Source organism: Erinaceus europaeus, chromosome 12 (genome assembly GCF_950295315.1).
Source record: "Erinaceus europaeus chromosome 12, mEriEur2.1, whole genome shotgun sequence".
In the NCBI taxonomy this organism is placed as follows: Eukaryota; Metazoa; Chordata; class Mammalia; order Eulipotyphla; family Erinaceidae; genus Erinaceus; species Erinaceus europaeus.
The window spans coordinates 79,724,474-79,743,470 of NC_080173.1; the positions used below are offsets into that span (position 1 = coordinate 79,724,474).

The 18,997-nt window shown below is 52.6% G+C and overlaps 1 protein-coding gene across 2 annotated transcripts; it reads left to right on the plus strand.

Annotated features, from left to right (window-relative positions):
• Positions 1-1,677: 1,677 nt before the first annotated feature.
• Positions 1,678-18,421, plus strand: WDR81 (WD repeat domain 81). Of its 2 annotated transcripts, XM_016186991.2 has the most exons (10): positions 1,680-5,714; positions 9,619-9,726; positions 9,949-10,139; positions 10,219-10,409; positions 10,896-11,061; positions 11,140-11,305; positions 12,186-12,875; positions 14,006-14,151; positions 14,435-14,614; positions 17,200-18,421. In XM_016186991.2, exons 1-10 carry the CDS (start codon positions 2,036-2,038, stop codon positions 17,518-17,520), a joined length of 5,838 nt encoding a protein of 1,945 aa, XP_016042477.1. In that variant the 5' UTR covers positions 1,680-2,035; the 3' UTR covers positions 17,521-18,421. The 2 variants fall into 2 exon arrangements, with proteins under 2 accessions (XP_060060107.1, XP_016042477.1); XM_060204124.1 differs by lacking the exons at positions 14,006-14,151; positions 14,435-14,614; positions 17,200-18,421 and having other exon boundaries at positions 1,678-5,714; positions 11,140-11,250; positions 12,186-12,653.
• Positions 18,422-18,997: the final 576 nt, after the last annotated feature.

An 18,997-nucleotide genomic window follows, 5' to 3' on the forward strand; every position in this document is an offset into this window, starting at 1 on the left:
CCAGCCATCACGCTGGTACATGTGCTACTGGGGATTGAACTCGCGACCTCATGCTTGAGAGTCTGGTGCCTTAGACACTGTGCCACTTCCCGGACCAGTAAAATACTTATTTTAATATTTATTTATTTATTCCCTTTTTGGTTGCATTTGCTTCTTATTGTTGTAGTTATTGTTGTTGTTATTGATGTCGTTGTTGTTGGATAGGACAGAGAGAAATGGAGAGAGGAGGGGAAGACAGAGAGGGGGAGAGAAAGATAGACACCTGCAGACCTGCTTCACCGCCTGTGAAGGGACTCCCCTACAGGTGGGGAGCCAGGGACTTGAATCAGAATCCTTATGATGGTCCTTGTGCTTTGCACTAAAATACTTATTTTTTAATTTATAAAATAAAAAATATAAAATATCAACAAAATCATAGGATAAGAGGGGTAAAATGCCACACATTTCCCACCACCAGGGTTCTATATCCCATCTCCTTCATTGGAAGCTTTCCTATTCTTCTTTTTTTTTTAAAGATTTTATTTATTAATGAGAAAAGTAGGAGGAAAGAGAGAAAGAACCAGACATCACTCCGGTATCTGTGCTGTTGGGGACTGAACTCAGGACCTCACATTTGAGAGTCCAACACTTTATCCACTGTGCCATCTCCCAGACCACAGCTTTCCTATTCTTTATGTCTCTGGAAGCATGGACCCAGAATCATTATGGGGTGCAGAAGGTGGAAGGTCTGGTTTCTGTAATTGCTTCTCCACTGAACATGGGCGTTGGCAGGTTGAGCCAAACTCCGAGCCTGTTTCTGTCTTTCCCTACTGGGGCAGGGCTCCAGAAAGATGGGGTTCCAGGATACGTTGGTGAGGTTCTCTGCCTGGGGAATTCAGGTTATTGTCATGGTAGCATCTGTAACTTGGTGTCTGAAAAAGCATTAAGATATAAAGAAGAGCAAATTGTTTAATAATCTGGAAGCTAAAGGCACAAATATAGCAGGTGAGATTTGAGGTCTCCATTTTGGAAAAAGTTAGGTCTATTTTAGGTATATTCCAAGGGGCCCATGACTCTACTAATTTTTGCCTGATCCTGATAGCTAATATGCAAGTACACCAACCTTAAGTTTCCATCCTCCCTCTCTGGCAAGCCTGCTTGCTGGCCCTTGATTGTTACTTGTAGAAAGTAGACAATAACAGCCATGCTTGGAATGTTACTGATGAAATGTTTGACCAAATGAAGAGTACTCCTTTCTTTTCTTTTACATGAGACCATTGCTCAGCTTTGGCAAATGGTGGTGCTGGGGACTGAACCAGGGACCTGGGAGGGTCAGGCATGGAGTACGACCATCATGCTCTATCTCCCCAGTCCTAAAAGTCCCTTCTTTCAGAAGGCAGCATGGAGGGACTGAAGTGACGTTAAATCAAAACTCTTACGCGCTGCTAACACTTCCTCTGCTCAGACCTCAGGTTTATCAGAAGAGAAGTGGGGTGTGTATGTGTGTTGGGGGGGTGACTATTAGCAGAGCTTTTCTAGATCCGCATTCTGGCGCTGGCAGGTTGAAGAGGGAGGCTCGAGAAGGAACCTCGCGGTCTGTGAAGCAGCCCCCTCCTGGGCCCGAGGAAACGAAGATGCAGCCATCTGCCAAAGCAGAGGTGGGGGATGTAGGGTGGAGCGTGGGGGCTGGGGGAGGGGGTGGGTCGGCATGACGCCAGCGGGGGCGGGGCGGGCGGCCAGGTCCAGCCACGTGCTGTTGTTTCCGTGTCTGGGCGATCACGTGAGCGGCGTCAGCTGACCCGTCACGGTGGAGTCTGGCACTGGCGCCCAGCAGCGCCAACCCCGCCGCGCCCCAGCGCAGGACCCAGAGGAGGGGTAAGCGCGCCCCCGCCCTGCCCTCCTGTGTCTGCCGCCGGCCCCAGCCCCCAGCGCCCAGCGCCCCAGCCCTGTCCCCAACCCCTCCCAGCACACCTGCTGGGCACCCCGGAAGCGGTCGCGAGGTGGGCCGGAGCTGGGCTTAGCCCCGCCCGCGCTGCCCCCAGGTGGCCTGGAGGGGATGGCCCTGGGGTGCGCCGAGCGGGAAGTCCCTGCTCCCCCGCGGGCCCAGGGCTGGTCGCCGCCCCCGAGTCGTGACATGGAGGAGCTGCTGCAGAGCGTGGAGAGGGACCTGAACATCGATGCCGGGCAGCTGGCCCCGGCCTCGGGGGGCACCCACGTGGTGGCTCTCGTGCCCTCACGTTGGGTGGCCGGCCTCCGAGAGCGCCGGCTGCCCCCGGGACCCTGCCCCCGGGCAGAAGGTCTGGGCGAAGCGGAAGTGAGGACTCTCTTGCAGCGCTCAGTGCAGAGGCTGCCTCCCGGCTGGACACGCGTGGAGGTACACGGGCTGCGCAAACGGAGGCTGGCCTACCCTCTGGCCGGCGGCCTGCCCTTTGAGGAGGGGGCCTGCTGCCCTGAGACCCTCACTCGCTTCATGCAGGATGTGGCTACCCAGAATTACAGGAACTTGTGGCACCGCGCATATCGTACTTACGGGCAACCCTATAGTCACAGCCCTCCTCCCGCAGCTGTCCCTGCCCTGGACGCTGTACGACAGGCTCTGCAGAGGGTCTATGGTTGCTCCTTCCTGCCTGTGGGTGAAGCGTCCCAGTGCTCGTCACATGCCCGAGATGGGCCCTGTCCCTCTCGGGGCAGCCAGGCTTGTCACAGTCTTTTGCGGGCAGAGGCCCTGCTGGAGTCTCCTGAGATGCTATATGTGGTGCATCCTTATGTGCAGTTCTCCTTGCATGATGTGGTTACCTTCAGCCCTGCCAAGCTAACCAACAGCCAAGCCAAGGTGCTCTTCATTCTTTTCCGTGTGCTGAGGGCCATGGACGCCTGTCACCGCCAGGGCCTGGCCTGTGGGGCCCTGTCTTTGCACCACATTGCAGTGGATGAAAAACTCTGTAGTGAGCTCCGGTTGGACCTGAGTGCCTACGAGAAGCCGGAGGAAGATGAGCGTGAGGAGATCCTTGTGGCAAGGGATGGGGCAGGTGCTAAGCCTTCGGAGGCTGGAGGAGAGCGAGCTGGGTGTCCCACCTGCCAGCAGGAACTTCGGGGCCTTGTGCTTGACTGGGTCCACGGCCGCATCAGCAACTTCTACTACCTCATGCAGCTGAATCGCTTGGCTGGTCGGCGGGACGGGGACCCCAACTACCACCCTGTGCTGCCGTGGGTGGTGGACTTCACCACACCTCACGGGCGCTTCCGGGATCTGCGCAAATCCAAGTTCCGCCTCAATAAGGGGGACAAGCAGTTGGACTTCACCTACGAGATGACTCGGCAGGCATTTGTGGCAGGTGGCGCAGGTGGTGGTGAGCCACCTCATGTCCCTCACCACATCTCAGATGTGCTCTCCGACATCACCTACTACGTGTACAAAGCCCGGCGCACACCCCGCTCGGTGCTCTGTGGCCACGTTCGGTCACAGTGGGAGCCCCATGAGTATCCCGCCAGCATGGAGCGGATGCAGAGCTGGACACCCGATGAGTGCATCCCTGAGTTCTACACTGACCCCTCTATCTTCTGCTCCATCCACCCTGACATGCCAGACCTGGATGTGCCAGCCTGGTGCAGTTCCAGCCAAGAGTTTGTGGCTGCCCACCGGGCACTGCTGGAGAGCAGAGAGGTGTCCCAGGACCTGCACCATTGGATCGACCTCACCTTTGGCTACAAACTCCAGGGCAAGGAGGCAGTGAAGGAGAAGAATGTGTGTCTGCACCTAGTGGATGCCCACACGCACTTGACCAGCTATGGCGTGGTGCAACTCTTTGACCAGCCGCACCCTCAACGCCTGGTGGCGGCTCCTTCCCTAGCCCCTGAACCTCCATTTATCCCCAGGCTGTTGTTCCAGACCATCCAGGAGAGCACAGGCCAGGAGGATTTCCCAGCACAGCTTTTAAATGGGGTCAGCAGGCTGGTTTTGGAAGCAACTCTGTGCGAGGCTGGCTGGACCCGAGATAGGCCTGTGACTGGAGAAGATGACCTGGAGCAGGCCACAGAGGCTCTGGATTCCATCTCCCTCTCAGGGAAAGCAGGTGACCAGCTGGGGTCCTCCTCCCCCTCCTCTTCCTGCCAAGCCACCCCAGGCCTCTTGTCTTTTTCAGTGTCCTCAACCTCTCGACCAGGCCGCAGGAACAAAGCTGTTGGAGCAGACTTCGGGGAAGGTGAGGAGGGGAAGATTCTTCTTCCTGAGGCCTTCAGTCCTGTTCAGGCACTTGAGGATCTGGAGAAACTAGGCCACTTCCTGACGAAAGGCCTAGGGGGCCCTTTGGAGGTACCTGAACAGCCCCAGGCCCAACCCCCAGTACAGCTGCAAGACCTCTTCCACCGGGACATGCAGGCCCTGGGTGTCTTGCTGGCAGAGATGGTATTTGTCACCAGGGTCCGAACACTGCAGCCCGAGGCCCCTTTGTGGGTGCGCTTCGAGGCTGTTCGGGGGCTCTGCACACGTCACCCCAAGGAGGTGCCTGTGTCTTTGCAGCCTGTGCTGGACACACTTCTGCGGTTGAGTGGACCTGAAAGCCCCACCATGGTGGGAAGCAGGGGCAATCTGGAAGCTCTGTTTGAGTACAGACCTGTTGCCCAGGGCCTGCCCCCACCCTCTCCAGCCCAGCTCCTCAGCCCCTTCAGTTCTGTGGTTCCCTTCCCTCCATACTTCCCAGCACTGCACAAGTTCATTCTCCTGTACCAGGCCAGGCGGGTGGAGGATGAGGCTCAGGGGCGGGAGCTTGTCTTCACTCTGTGGCAGCAACTGGGGGCTGTGCTGAATGACATCACCCCAGAGGGCCTGGAGATCCTGCTGCCCTTTGTGCTCTCACTCATGTCTGAGGAACACACAGCAGTGTACACAGCCTGGTACCTATTTGAACCTGTTGCCAAGGCTCTGGGCCCCAAAAATGCTAATAAATACCTTCTGAAGCCTCTCATTGGAGCCTACGAGAGCCCTTGCCGGCTTCATGGCCGATTCTATCTATACACTGACTGTTTTGTGGCCCAGCTGATGGTGCGGCTGGGCCTGCAGCCCTTCCTCATCCATCTGCTGCCCCATGTCTTGCAAGTGCTGGCTGGAGTGGAAACTTCCCAGGAGGAGAGCAAGGGCCTGGTGGGGGCTGCTGAGGATGAGGAAAGTGGACTCCCAGGAGCCAGACCCAGTTCATGTGCCTTTGGGGAAGAGATTCAGATGGACGGGGAGCCTGCTGCCTCCTCAGGCCTGGGGCTCCCAGACTACACATCAGGAGTCAGCTTCCATGATCAGGCTGACATCCCTGAGACAGAAGACTTCCAAGCGGGCCTCTATGTGGCTGAGTCTTCGCAGCCCCAGGAAGCCGAGGCTGTGAGTCTGGGCCGGTTGAGTGACAAGAGTAGCACCAGTGAGACTTCCCTGGGTGAGGAGCGGGCTGCAGATGATGGGGGTGCCCCTGTGGACAAGAGCAGCCTCAGGTCAGGGGACAGCAGTCAGGACTTGAAGCAGAGTGAGGGATCCGAGGAGGAAGAGGAGGAAGAAGAGTGCATTGTGTTGGAGGAGGAGGAGGGAGAGGGGGAGCAAGATGATACCACTGGGGTGTCTGAGCTCACTCTGTCAGACACGGTGCTGTCCATGGACACTGTGGTGGCTTCTGGTGGCGGAGCAGACCAGGAGGAAGAGGAGGAGCCACTAACGGAACAGTCGGAGGGCAAAGAACAGAAGATCCTTCTTGGTGAGTTCTAGCTTGTAGGTGTGGCCAGTCTTTTATTTTTTTTTAAGATTTATTTATTTGCAGTCTGGTCAGTGGCATAGTGCATAAAGTGTTGTACTCTACAACATGAGGTCCTGAGTTTGACCCTGGAAGTGCATGTACAAGTTGATAATCTGGTTGCATGCACAAGTTGATATCTGGTTCATTCTCTTCCTCCTCCTATATCTCTTATTAATAAATAAAACTTTTTTTCTAGGGATTTTACTGGGGCTTGGTGCTGGCATTATGAATTCGCTGTTCCTGTGGCATTTTTTTTCTTCTCCATTTAATTGGGTAGGACAGAAAGAGAAATTGAGAGGGGAGGGGAAGATAGGGAGAGGAAAAGATAGACACCTACAGACCTGCTTCACTACTTGCAAAGTGACAACCCCCCCCCCCCCACCCCCCGCAGGTGGGATCCTTGAGCAGGTCCTTGTGCTTCATACTATCTGTGCTTAACCTGGTGCACCACCACCTGACCCCCTTAAAAGCTTTTTTTAAAAAACAAAATTTATTTATTGACTAGTTGTGTGAGAGAGAACATGAACAAGATCATCACTTTGGCACATGTGATGCCAGGGCTTGAACTTGGAACTTGATGTTTGAGAGTCTGATGTTTTATTTACTTCACCACTGTCCAGGCCACCAGTTATTTGGTTTTCTTTTTTTCTTTTTTAAATAATTTTTTAAAATATATTTATTTTATTTATTTTTTCCCTTTTATTGCCCTTGTTGTTTTATTGTTGTAGTTATTATTGTTGTTGTTGGATAGGACAGAGAGAAATGGAGAGAGGGAGGGGAAGACAGAGAGGAGGAGAAAAAGACAGACACCTGCAGACCTGCTTCACCGCCTGTGAAGTGACTCCCCTGCAGGTGGGGGGCCGGGGTTCGAACCGGGATCCTTATGCCGGTCTCTGTGCTTTGCGCCACCTGCGCTTAGCCCGCTGTACTACAGCCCGACTCCCCAGTTATTTGTTTTTCACTCACAATTTACTGAGCACCTATTCTGTGCCAGGCCATGGATTGTGCAGAACTGCATGTAGCACAAATGTTGGGCTGCTTTGTTTTTGCTTGCTTTATTTTCCTTTTCCTTTTTTTTTTTTTTTTTTTTATCAGAGCACTGTTCAGTGGTGGTGGGGATTGAACCTAGGACTTTGGAGCCTCAGGCATGAAAACCTTTTTGCATAACCACTATGCTATTTCCACCACCCCTCTGCTGGTGCTTATGTCCAGCAGAGGAGATGCCATGTAGTAGGCAGTGTTACACAAGGGCAGCTTATATTTGTGCTATGAAGAATGTGTCTGGGTGCTACCAAGGAATGCAAAGTGGGGGTTAGATCTAACTTTTTTTAAAAAAATAAGTCAAACCTCCATACTTTTTAAATAAAATCTTTTATTTATTATTGGATATAGACAGAGAGAAATTGAGAGGGGAGGGGGAAGATAGAAGGAAAGACACAGAGAGACACATGCAGCCCTGATTTACCACTTGTGAATTTGTCCCCCTTCATGTGGGGAACAGGGGCTTGAGCCCAGGTCCTTGAGCACTGTAATATGTGCACTTAATCAGGTACGCCACCGCCTGGCCCCCTATATCTAACTTTTAGGGATCAGACAAGGCTTCTTTGAAGGTAGGGCCAGTTGAGGGGCAATAAATAGGAAGCAGCTAGGCAAAAACAGAAAGGGTTTTTCAGTAGGAAGAGCATTCTGGGCAGAGTGGTCAGCATGCGCAGGGTTCTGAGACGGCGCCATCATGGTTCCATTGAAGAATCAGTAGAAAATGAGATTGGGAGGTAGTTTAGCTGCCATATGCAAGGAACTGGGTTCAAGCTGTTGGAACCACATGGGATCACCATACACATCGCCGAGAGGAAGCTCCATGAGTGGCAGAGTGCAGCTGAGTGAGCCTCAGGGCCCTGTGGGAGAGGGCTGAGGCAAGCTAGACAGCAGCATGTGTCCTTTCTTTCTGTATCTCTCTCGCCCTTTCTTTTTTGATTTTTTATTTTCTCTTTTACTTCTTTTTTTTTTTTTTTTGCCTCCAGGGTTATTGCTGGGGCTCAGTGCTTGCACCATGAATCCACTGCTCCTGGAGGCCATTTTTTTCCCCTTTTGTTGCCCTTGTTGTGGTCATTATTGTTGTTGATGTCATTTGTTGTTGGATAGGACAGAGAGAAATCTAGAGCAGAGGGGAAGACAGAAAGGGGGAGAGAAATACAGACACCTGCAGACCTGCTTCACCACTTGTGAAGCGACTCCCCTGCAGGTGGGGAGCCAGGGGCTTGAACCAGGATCCTTATGCCGATCCTTGCGCTTTGCCCCACGTGCGCTTAACCTGCTGCGCTACCGCCCGACCCCCTTATTTTCTCTTTCTTGCCACCAGGGTTATTGCTGGGGCTCGGTGCTGGCACTATGAATCCACTGCTCTTAGTGGCCATTTTTTCCCTTCTAACTTTTTTTAAGATTTTTTTTAATTAATGAGAAAGATGGAAAGAGGGGGTGAGGGGGACCAGACATCACTCTGGTACTTGTGCTGCCAGGGATTGAACTTGGGACCTTATGCTTGAAAGACCAACACTTTATACACTGTGTCACCTCCCAGACCACTCTTCCAGAGCACTGTTCAGCTGTAGCTTATAGTGGTGCGGGGGATTGTACCTGGGACTTTGGAGCCTCAGGCATGACAGTTTGCATAATCATTATGCTGTCTACCCCCACCTTCTAATTTTTTAATTAGATAGGACAGAGAGAAATTGAGAGAGGAGGAGATAGAGGGAGATAAAGATATATAGACACTTGCAGACCTGCTTCACCACTCATGAAGCAGATCCCCTACAGGTGGGAAATGAGGCTTTGAACCTGGGTCCTTGTATTTGATCTTTCTTTGGTGCCACCAGACTTATCACAGGGGCTTAGTAATTTCATAGCTCCATCTTTCCCAGCCCTCTGCTTCTTTCTTCTTTAAAAAAAAAAATTTTTTTTTAAATCCTTATTTATAGAGACAGCCAGAAATCAAGAGGGAAGGGGGTAATAGAGAGGGAGAGAGAGAGACAGAGAGACACCTGCAGCACTGCTTGACCACCCACAAAGCTTTCCCCCTGCAGGTGGAGACCAGGGGCTCGAACCCGGGTCCTTATGCATTGTAATACATGCGCTCGACCAGGTGTACGACTACCAAGCCCCTGCCCTCTGCCTTTTTCTAATTGGAATTAAAAGGGAAAAATTTTCCCTCGAATAGTGGAATCATGCAGGCATGCATAAAGCCCCCAGCTGAAAAAAAAAATCAGTAACAGGCCAGCATGGCTAGACTCAGGGAGTAGAGGGTTAGCAGAAGTGAGAAATGGTCAGGTCTCATTTAGGAACAGGGAAGTCACCAAAGGGCTAACCATTCGAAAAGTTGTGCCTGAGGAGAGCAGCCTGAGCATCCCCAGACTCATCATCTCGTGGACCACCACTGCCACCACTAAATAGGTGCTGGGTGGGGGCTGGGCAGTGGTGCACCCAGTTAAGTGCACATAGTATGAAGTGCAAAGACCTGCACAAGGACCCCTGCCCCTCACCTGCAGGGATGCCGCTTCACAAGTGGTGAAGCAGGTCTGTAGGTATTATTTTTCTCTCTCCCTCTCTCCTTCCTCCTTCCCTCTCAATTTCTCTCTGTCCTATTCAATAAAAATAAATAAAAATAAAGGAAATAACGGCCTCCAGGAGCAGTGGATTCATAGTGATGGCACTGAGTACCAGCAATAACCCTGGAGGAAAAATAAAAAGGGTGCTGGGCTCCTTGACAGGGTTGTAGCCAGAGATGGCTAGGTGGGGTGCCTCAAACTGGGGTGGGGGGAGCAGTGAGCCACAGCTATCTGATGAGCTCAGGACTCGCCCTGCCGTGCAGATACTGCCTGCAAAATGGTCCGCTGGCTCTCCGCCAAGCTCGGCCCCACGGTGGCCTCACGTCACGTGGCCCGGAACCTGCTACGCTTGTTGACATCTTGTTATGTTGGTAAGATCTGTGGTTGGTACCAGAGTCGTGGCTTTCTCCCCCACCTCCAGCCCCTCCCACCTGAGAGCATGTCCCCAGTCAGGTCCTGGGCCCCCATCTGTAAACCTCTTCCTTCCTTGGGCAGGGTGTGGACCACACTGCAGGCTGGAAATAGTTGCAGTGACTCTCTGGGGGCCACCCTCCCTCTGTTAGTTGATCAAGCTGCCGGCCCTTTTGTGGTAGGACCATCTCGGCAGCAGTTCACGGTGAGCAGCGGTGAGAGTCCCCCCCTGAGCACCGGCAACATCTACCAGAAGAGACCTGTCCTGGGTGATGTGGTGTCAGGACCTGTGCTCAGCTGCCTGCTTCACCTCGCCCATCTGTATGGGGAGCCCGTCCTCACCTACCAGTACCTGCCCTACATCAGCTACCTGGTCAGTTACCGGCTTGGCAGGCCTGGGGTGGGAGGAAGGCCTAGGAAGCAGCCTGACCCTCACTGCTCTGTGGCCCTAGGTGGCTCTGGGTGGCACTTCCAGCCCCAGCCGACTGAATAGCCGGAAGGAGGCAGGGCTGCTGGCGGCTGTGACTCTGACCCAGAAGATCATCGTGTACCTCTCAGATACCACCCTCATGGACATCCTGCCACGTATCAGCCATGAGGTCTTGCTGCCTGTGCTCAGCTTCCTCACTTCCCTTGTCACAGGGTAGGCCTCTCTTAGGGGGAGGCAGCTCAGCCGAGGGGAGTGGGCTGCTCGGGGGGGACCAGAGAGGCTGAAGATAGACCCCAGTGACACTGGGCTGGGTGTGAAGAGTCCTGCTTCTGATCACAGCTGCATGGCTCTGAGCCATGCAGGTTTGCTTTCTGTGTCTTCATTTCCTCATCTAGTTTGTAACAATTTTTTAAAAAATTATCTTTATTTATTGGATAGAGACAGTCAGAAATCAAGTGGGTAGGGGAGATAGGGAGAGAGAAAGAGACACACCTGCATCCCTGCTTCACCACTTGCAAAGCTTTCCCCCTGCAGGTGGGGGCAGGGGCTCAAAACTGGGTCCTTGCACATTGTAACGTGTGTTCAACCAGATGTGCCACCACCTGGCCACCCCTCATCTAGTTTGTAACACCTCTCATTTAGTTTTTGTTAGATTCTGGGAAGCCCCCTTAGAACGGAGCTCATGACTTCTGCTTCTAGCTTCCCCAGTGGGGCCCAAGCCCGGACAGTCTTGTGTGTGAAGACCATCAGCCTCATCGCCCTGATCTGCCTGCGCATCGGACAGGAGATGGTCCAGCAGCACCTGAGTGAGCCCGTAGCCACCTTCTTTCAGGTCTTCTCTCAGCTGCATGAGCTTCGGCAGCAGGTGGGCAGATCTCACTGGCTGGGGTGGGCTGGGCATGGGCTGTGGACCTGACTCATCCACCTGGCTTCCTGGCCACAGGATCTGAAGCTGGATCCCATGGGCCGTGGAGAGGGCCAGCTGCCAGAGGTGACCTTCTCTGACGGTCAGCAGCGGCTGGTGGATCCTACCCTCCTGGAAGAGCTGCAGAAGGTGTTCACCTTGGAGATGGCATACACAATCTACGTGCCCTTCTCCTGCCTGTTGGGTACTGCCCCGTCACATCCCCCCATGTAGCTGCGTGACTAGGTCTCATCCTTTCCTCTGCCCCCACCCTCAGAGTCAGTAATGTGTGTTGAACACAGTTTTCAAGATCTGGGCTCCAGACCCCAGTTTCTAAGTTGACGTTGAATGGAGCATTAACCTGCAAGGAAGATGGTAGGTCCCTGGGGGAGGCAGAGGAGTCAGGTGGAGCCATCTGTGTGTCTCCAGGAGCAGTCTAGAGAAATAAGTGTCTACCATTTTTTAAAATATTATTTATTTATTCCCTTTTGTTGCCCTGATTGTTTTATTGTTGTTGTTATTGATGTCATCATTGTTGGATAGGACAGCGAGAAATGGAGAGAGGAGGGGGAGAGAAAGATAGACACCTGCAGATCTGCTTCACCGCTTGTGAAGTGACTCCCCTGCAGGCGGGGAGCTGGGGGCTCGAACTGGGATCCTTGTGCTGGTCCTTGCGCTTTGCCACCTGTGCTTAACCTGCTGCGCTACTGCCCAACTCCCCAAGGGTCTACTATTTATGTAGCTCCCCATACAAGCCAGGCACTGTGCTGCAAGTTTCCCTGTGTCATCTCTTTATGGCTAGAGATGTGGTTGTCCTTCCACTGAGATTTATGGTTTTGGAGGAGAAGCACACATGTCTGTCTGTTGTCCTGTTTCTGATGCCCAGCACAGCACCTGGCACATACAGGAGATGCTTTGTGTACATACTTGAGTGGATCACATTCTCCTGGGGAGAAAAGGGGTTCAGAGTCCCTTGCCCAGAGTTGCATAGCCAGCACCTGTCCTTGTATTTTCCAAGCCTTCCAGGGTGGTGACAGCTGCCTCTGTTCTTGCCTAACATTCAGGCCTTTCATGCTCCCACCCAGGTGACATCATCCGAAAAATCATCCCTAATCACGAGTTGGTCGGGGAGTTGGCAGGACTGTACTTGGAGAGCATCAGTCCCTGTGGTCGCAACCCTGCCAACCTGGAACCCACCATGCCCAGCACTGTCCCTGAGTGGGACCCCCAAGCTGTGGGCTGCACCCAGGATGATGGACACTCAGGGACCTTTGGGAGTGTCCTGGTGGGGAACCGTATCCAGATTCCCGATGATTCTCAGCCCAAGAGCCCCGGTCCCTTGGACCCCAGCTCTGGGGTGGGCATCAGGTGCTTCAGCAGTGAGAGTGAAGACAATGCACTGAAACGGGAGCTGCCCCGGAGCGCCCACGGGCTGAGCGGGAACTGGCTGGCGTACTGGCAGTATGAGATTGGCGTGAGCCAGCAGGACGCTCACTTTCACTTCCACCAGATCCGCCTGCAGAGCTTCCCGGGCCACTCGGGGGCTGTCAAGTGTGTGGCTCCCCTGAGCAGCGAGGACTTTTTCCTGAGTGGCAGCAAGGACCGCACTGTTCGTCTCTGGCCCCTCTACAACTCTGGGGACGGCACTAGTGAGATGGCACCTCGCCTCACCTACGCCCAGCACCGCAAGAGCGTCTTCTTCGTGGGCCAGCTTGAGGCCCCCCAGTGTGTGGTGAGCTGTGACGGGGCTGTGCACGTCTGGGACCCCTTCACAGGTGAGCAGGGCCAGGTGAGGCCTTTTCTGTTACCTTCATCCTGTGCTCTGTCAGGCCTCTGGGAATGTGGCTCCAGGGTGGGAAGGTTGGGGTGAACAGCAGCATGTGGTTTGGGGCAACCTACTGAGGCTGCACAGGGAAGCAGTCAGGGCTTGGAATACACTGGACCTAAGTTTGAGCCAGCTCTGCCAGTTGACTTGCAGAGGCATCTTGAGCAAGTTAAGTCACTTTGCTGATCATTAGTTTTCTCATCTGGGAAGTAGGAATCAGAACAACTGGCTTGAAAAAGAATCCATGTAGGAGTTTGCCTTAATGCAATATGTGATATTTAGCAATTTTTTTTTTACATTATTTACTTACTTATTTTTTTTACTAGAGCACTGCTCAATTCTGGCTTATGGTGGTGCAGGGGATTGAGCCTGGCATTGGAGCCTTAGGCATGAGAGTCTCTTTGTATAATCATTCGTTATATACTCTCACCCTATTTTAAATTTATTTAATTAATTTGTTTATTGGGATATTTAAAAAAATATTCATGAAGGAGATAGGCAGAGAGAGAAAGAACCAGACTCTTGTACGCATGCTGCTGGGGGTTGAGCTCGGGACCTCATGCTTGAAAACCCATTGCTTTATCTACTGTGCCACTTCCTGGAGCATCGATTTTGTTTAATGTATATCTTTATTTACTTATTAACTCAAGAGAGAGAGAACTAGAGCATCACTCTGACACATGTGATTACAGGAATTGAACTCATGACCTCATGCTTCTAAATCCAACACTTCAGCTAATGTGCTACCTCCCAGGGCGCTATGATACATGTTTGACAACTTACTGCTCCATTATTTTATGCCACTGTGGCAGAGGGCCATCAGGTGAAGGAGATGCAATAGCATTGAGCTAGACAAATAGAGGTGGTGTTGGTTCCAAGGGTGCTGTGTGGAGAGAGGAGGTTGCTCCAGGAGGTTGCAGGCCACAGTAGGGGAAGATGGATAGGTCAAGAAACACTGGTAGTATTTTCTACCATCTTCTAGGATTTGGGGGACAGGCATGGGATAGGTCAGCAAGATAGGGGTCAGGGCTCTTGTGTAAGTGGCTGGAGCCCCAGCTCCCCTGAATCTCTTCTCTCCAGGGAAGACCATTCGCACAGTGGAGCCATTGGACAGCCGGGTGCCCCTAACTGCTGTGGCTGTCATGCCAGCCCCCCACACCAGCATCACCATGGCCAGCTCTGACTCCACCCTGCGCTTTGTGGACTGCAGGAAACCTGGCCTTCAGGTCAGCGTCTCTGGGGTCCCTTAATCCTGGCCCAGATGTTAAGTAGGGAGGACAGATAGAACCCCAGACAGATGGCCACAGTGCCATTTCTCTTTGGAGATAGATCACCTGAGGCAGCAGTGGACCCTGGAGAGAGGGTGGAACTCCGGCCTCTGGTTCAGGGCAGCACTTCCTTTGATGGGGCACAGAGGCTCAGGCCTTCTGTTTGTGTGGGCTTGCACCTTAGGGAGAGGTGGGTTGTTGCAGGTGGTGGTGTCACCTAACTGTCCTTTTCTGCCTCCAGCACGAGTTCCGCCTGGGCGGCGGGCTGAATCCTGGCCTTGTCCGTTCCCTGGCTGTCAGCCCCAGTGGCCGCAGTGTTGTGGCTGGCTTCTCCTCGGGCTTCATGGTGCTTCTGGACACCCGTACAGGCCTGGTTCTTCGAGGCTGGCCGGCTCATGAGGGGGACATCTTGCAGATTAAGGTGACAGGGCAACTCCCTTTCCCCTCATGTCTGCTCCAGGACCTCCCCTCCCTCTTTTTAAGGCCCACCCAGGACAGACTCAAGCGGCTCTCCCTTAGTCTCTTGGAGATCTGTGGGCAGGAAGGTCAGGAGCTAGCTGCTCTGTGGGGGCCCTTGCAGGAGGCAGGCCCCAGGGGCAGAAAGGGGGCCGAGCTGACCCAGCTGTTCCCTGGAGATGTTCTAATAAGTAACCCTTGTCCATATTTGTCTTGCTTGGAGGATCAGGGGTCGGGCCCTGTCCATGACCCAGGTTAAATAAAGCTCAGCTAGGTGTCTGTTTACTGCCCCCAGACCACTGAGCAGAGTCCATGACCCCTGTGGGCTGCCCAGGTGGGGGCAGGGGCAGGATGAGTAAGGGATCCTGCCCCCCACTTCTCAGTGCCAGTCTTCAGTGGGGTGCAGGAGGGGAGGAATAGGGCTCCTTGGGGGAGGACTTTTCCAGTTAGCTGGGACTCTTCCTATAGCCTCCCTAATTGTAGCCAGGAGCCATACACTTCCATGCTCCCTCTAGGACCCAAGAGAACCCTGGTGTCCAAGTGTCTCTAAATTTTCCTCTCCAAAAAGTGTCAGGAGGGCCCTGGGGTCAGCCTGGCAGCTAATCCTGGCAGTGGCACTTAACTGACTTTGTGACCTTAACCTGTGATTGCTTACTTTCTCTGAGCCTCATTTTTTTTCTCTGTAAAATGGAAACATTGACAGCACCTACTTCATAGGGTTGTTAGAAAGATTATAGTGATCTGGTATGACTGAACACCATTCCCAAATACAGTAAGTGCTCAAGTTGTATAGTGATGCCTAAGTTAATAACACTTTAATTAAAGATTTGCTTACAGAGCCAGCTGGTGGCACACCTATCAGGGCCTATAAGTTATGGTACACAAGGACCTGGGTTCAAGCCTCTGGTCCCCACCTGCATGGGGGATGCTTCACATGCAGTGAAGCAGTGCTACAGGTGTCTCTCCTCTCTGTTTCTCTTTGACTCTCACTATTAAAAACAGAAAGGAAAAGAAAAGGTTGCTGGGAACAGTGAAATGGTATAGGCACCAAACTGCAGCAATAACACTGGTGGCAATAAATAAATAAATAAATACAATATTTGCACAGCCTGGGAGAGTAGATAAAATGACATAGTAGATACAGTATTAGCCTCTTAAGTATGAAGACCTAAGTTCAACCCCCAACTTTGCGTGTGCCAGAGTAATGCTTTGGTTCTTTCTCATAAATAAATAAATACATCTTAAAAAAGCGTAGATATAGGGGCTGGGAAGTAGTGGCACACCTGGTTAAGCACACACAATACAGTGTACAAGGACCCTGGTTCATGCCCCCGTCTCCACCTGCAGGGGGGAGAAGCTTCATGAGTGGTGGAACGGTGCTGCAGGTGCCTCTTCCTCCCTCTATCTTTCCCTTCCCTCTCAATTTCTGTCTCTACCCAAATTAAATAAATAAGACTGAAGTATACATACACACACATATACATGTATACACATATGCGTACATACACACACACACTCAGGTTATTGAGTTGTTTTTTTTTAAATGTTTTTATTTATTATTGGGTAGAGACAGAGAGTAATTGAAATGGGAGGGGGAGATAGAGAGAGAAAGAGACAGACACCGGCAGCCCTGCTTCACCACTCATGAAGCTTTTCCCCTGCAGGTGGGGACCAGGGGCTTGAACCTGGGTCCATGTGCACTGTAATGTGTGCGCTTAACCAGGTGTGCCACCACTTGGCCCAGTTTAAAATCTCAGTTACTGAGATTTTAAAACAAAATTATTTATTGGCTAGAGACAGAAATCAAGAGGAACAGGGAGACAAAAAGGGAGAAACAGGAAGACACCTGTGGCACTGCTTCACTGGTCAGCAGGCTTTCTCTCTGCAGATGGAGACAAGGAGCTTGAACCCTTCTGAGGCTCCCCTCTCTCTGGGCAGCCAGTGGAGGGCAGTGTCCTGGTCATGTGTACGCAACCCAGCGTACCACCACAAGGCCTGGCTGTTGGGATTTAAGAAAAAAATGTAGGGGACAGGTGGTGGCGCACCTGGTTAAGCGCACACATTACAGTGTGCAAGGTCCTGGGTTCAAGCCCCTGGTGCCTACTTGGAGGTAGAAGCTTCACAAATAGTGAAGCAGGGCTGCAGATGTCTCTCTGTCTCTCTTGCTCTCTATCTCCCCTTCCCTCTCAATTTCTGGCTGTCTCTATCAAATAAATAAATATAATTAAAAAAAAGAGATTTAAATGAAGATTTTCTTACTGATTTTGGGAGAGAGAGAGAAACTGTAGTACTGCTGTCTCATATTTGAAACCCAGCATCTTGTGCAAGCAAGACCTGCACTTTAACCAGTAGACCACCTCTGTGGTCACAGTGACACTTTAATATATTCATAGTAACTAATGTCAGTGTACTGTGGGAGGATAGCAACCTGTCCTTCACCTGGGGCTCTCTGTTCCTGAGAGATGTTGTGGGAAGAAATAGGAAGTCCCTGGGCCTCATGGGCACATGGGAGGCCCTGGGCCCTTCTGAGGCTCCCCTCTCTCTGGGCAGGCGGTGGAGGGCAGTGTCCTGGTCAGCTCTTCCTCTGACCACTCCCTGACAGTCTGGAAGGAACTGGAACAGAAGCCCACACACCACTACAAGTCAGCCTCTGACCCCATCCACACCTTCGATCTGTACGGCAGCGAGGTGGTCACCGGCACTGTTGCCAACAAGATCGGTGTCTGCTCCCTGCTTGAGCCACCCTCCCAGGCTACCACCAAGCTGAGCTCGGAGAACTTCCGGGGCACACTCACCAGCCTGGCCTTGCTGCCCACCAAGCGTCACCTCCTGCTGGGCTCAGACAACGGGGTCGTCCGCCTCTTAGCCTAAGCTTGGGCTGAGGGTAGCCAGTGAGGGCGGTCAGGCATCCCCCAGGAGTTCTTTTTCCCTTGCTTCCCAGTAGGCCCTTCAGGGTAAGCCTCAGCCCCACCACCTATGAACCCACATGGCCTGCCAACAAGGCTGGCCTAGGAGTCTGGGATTCTGAGCCCTAGAACTCTCAGAAGGGGTCAAGGATGCCAGGAGGGGTCTCATTCATATCTTGGGGCTCTGCTTCTAGAAAGCAGGAAGTGAGAGCGTGCATGGGAAGGTACTACTGCCCTTTCCTCCCTATTCTGCCCTGCAGGTCCACACGGGCAGGGAAGCTCCCAGAAGGGGAAGGGAGACCAGCCCTGCCCAGCCAGTCTCCAGCCAAGGCCCGTCTGCTCCTGCTAGGTTCCTTCTGACCATGTCCTGCAAGGATAGGGATGCTGCCTCAGTCCAGGACACTCATGGTGCTTGGACTCCAGCCTCTTGGGAGGGTTGGCCATGGTCCAGGAGTTAAAAAACCTCAGACTGGGGTTTAAGTGTCCACCCAGCCAGGCCCTGCCCAGTGTGGGACTAGGGGAAATAAAAGGACAGGATAAGGGGAGGGATGATAGACTGGGCCATCTGGTACCAGCCAGGAGTCACCCCATGCCTTGTCTGCCCACCTCTAACCACAGTGTTTGTGCCTTGTGTTGAGGAGGCAGCCCCTGGGCCCTGCACACCTGGAAAGCAGCCTAAGACCTTGAGAGAAGGGGCAAGAAGAGCCATTTCCACATCTCAGGTCTCTCAGACAGGAAGACCCAGGCCTCCCCGGGTCGTCACATTCTGGAGCAGAGATGAGGTCTCAGACTAGGCCCATGTTGCCTCCTCACTATTTGCAATAGCTGTAAATATGACCAATAAATCCTTTGGAAGAAGCATGGAACCGAGTGTGTTTTCTTGGTGGTGTCGGAGTGGGGGAAGAACTTGCAGTGCAGTGAGCATTAGAGTGGGAGGGTGAGGAAACAGCCTCATCATTGTTCTTTGAGTAGCACAGAATCCAGCTTGTGGTTCATCAGCCCCACGCTCATTTCCAGACCCCTCAGCCTTGGGGAGGGTGACGAGACTTTGCTGCCAGTGAGGTAGGATTCTTCTGGGAGAAGCTAACCCCCTGGCATCTCTTCCACCCCTGCCTTCTGTGCTCATGCTGGAGGCAGTTAACCAGCATCCCGGGCATGATAACAGTTAAGAATGGGCATCCAGAAGTCGGGCGGTAGTGCAGTGGGTTAAGCGCATGTGGCACAAAGCACAAGGACTGGTGTAAGGATCCTGGTTCGATCCCCCAGCTCCCCACCTGCAGGGGAGTCTTCACAAGCAGTGAAGCAGGTCTGCAGGTGTCTATCTTTCTCTCCCCTCTCTCTCTGTCTTCCCCTCCTCTCTCCATTTCTCTCTGTCCTATCCAACAACAACAACATCAATAACAACAACAATAAAACAACAAGGGCAACAAAAACAGGATAAA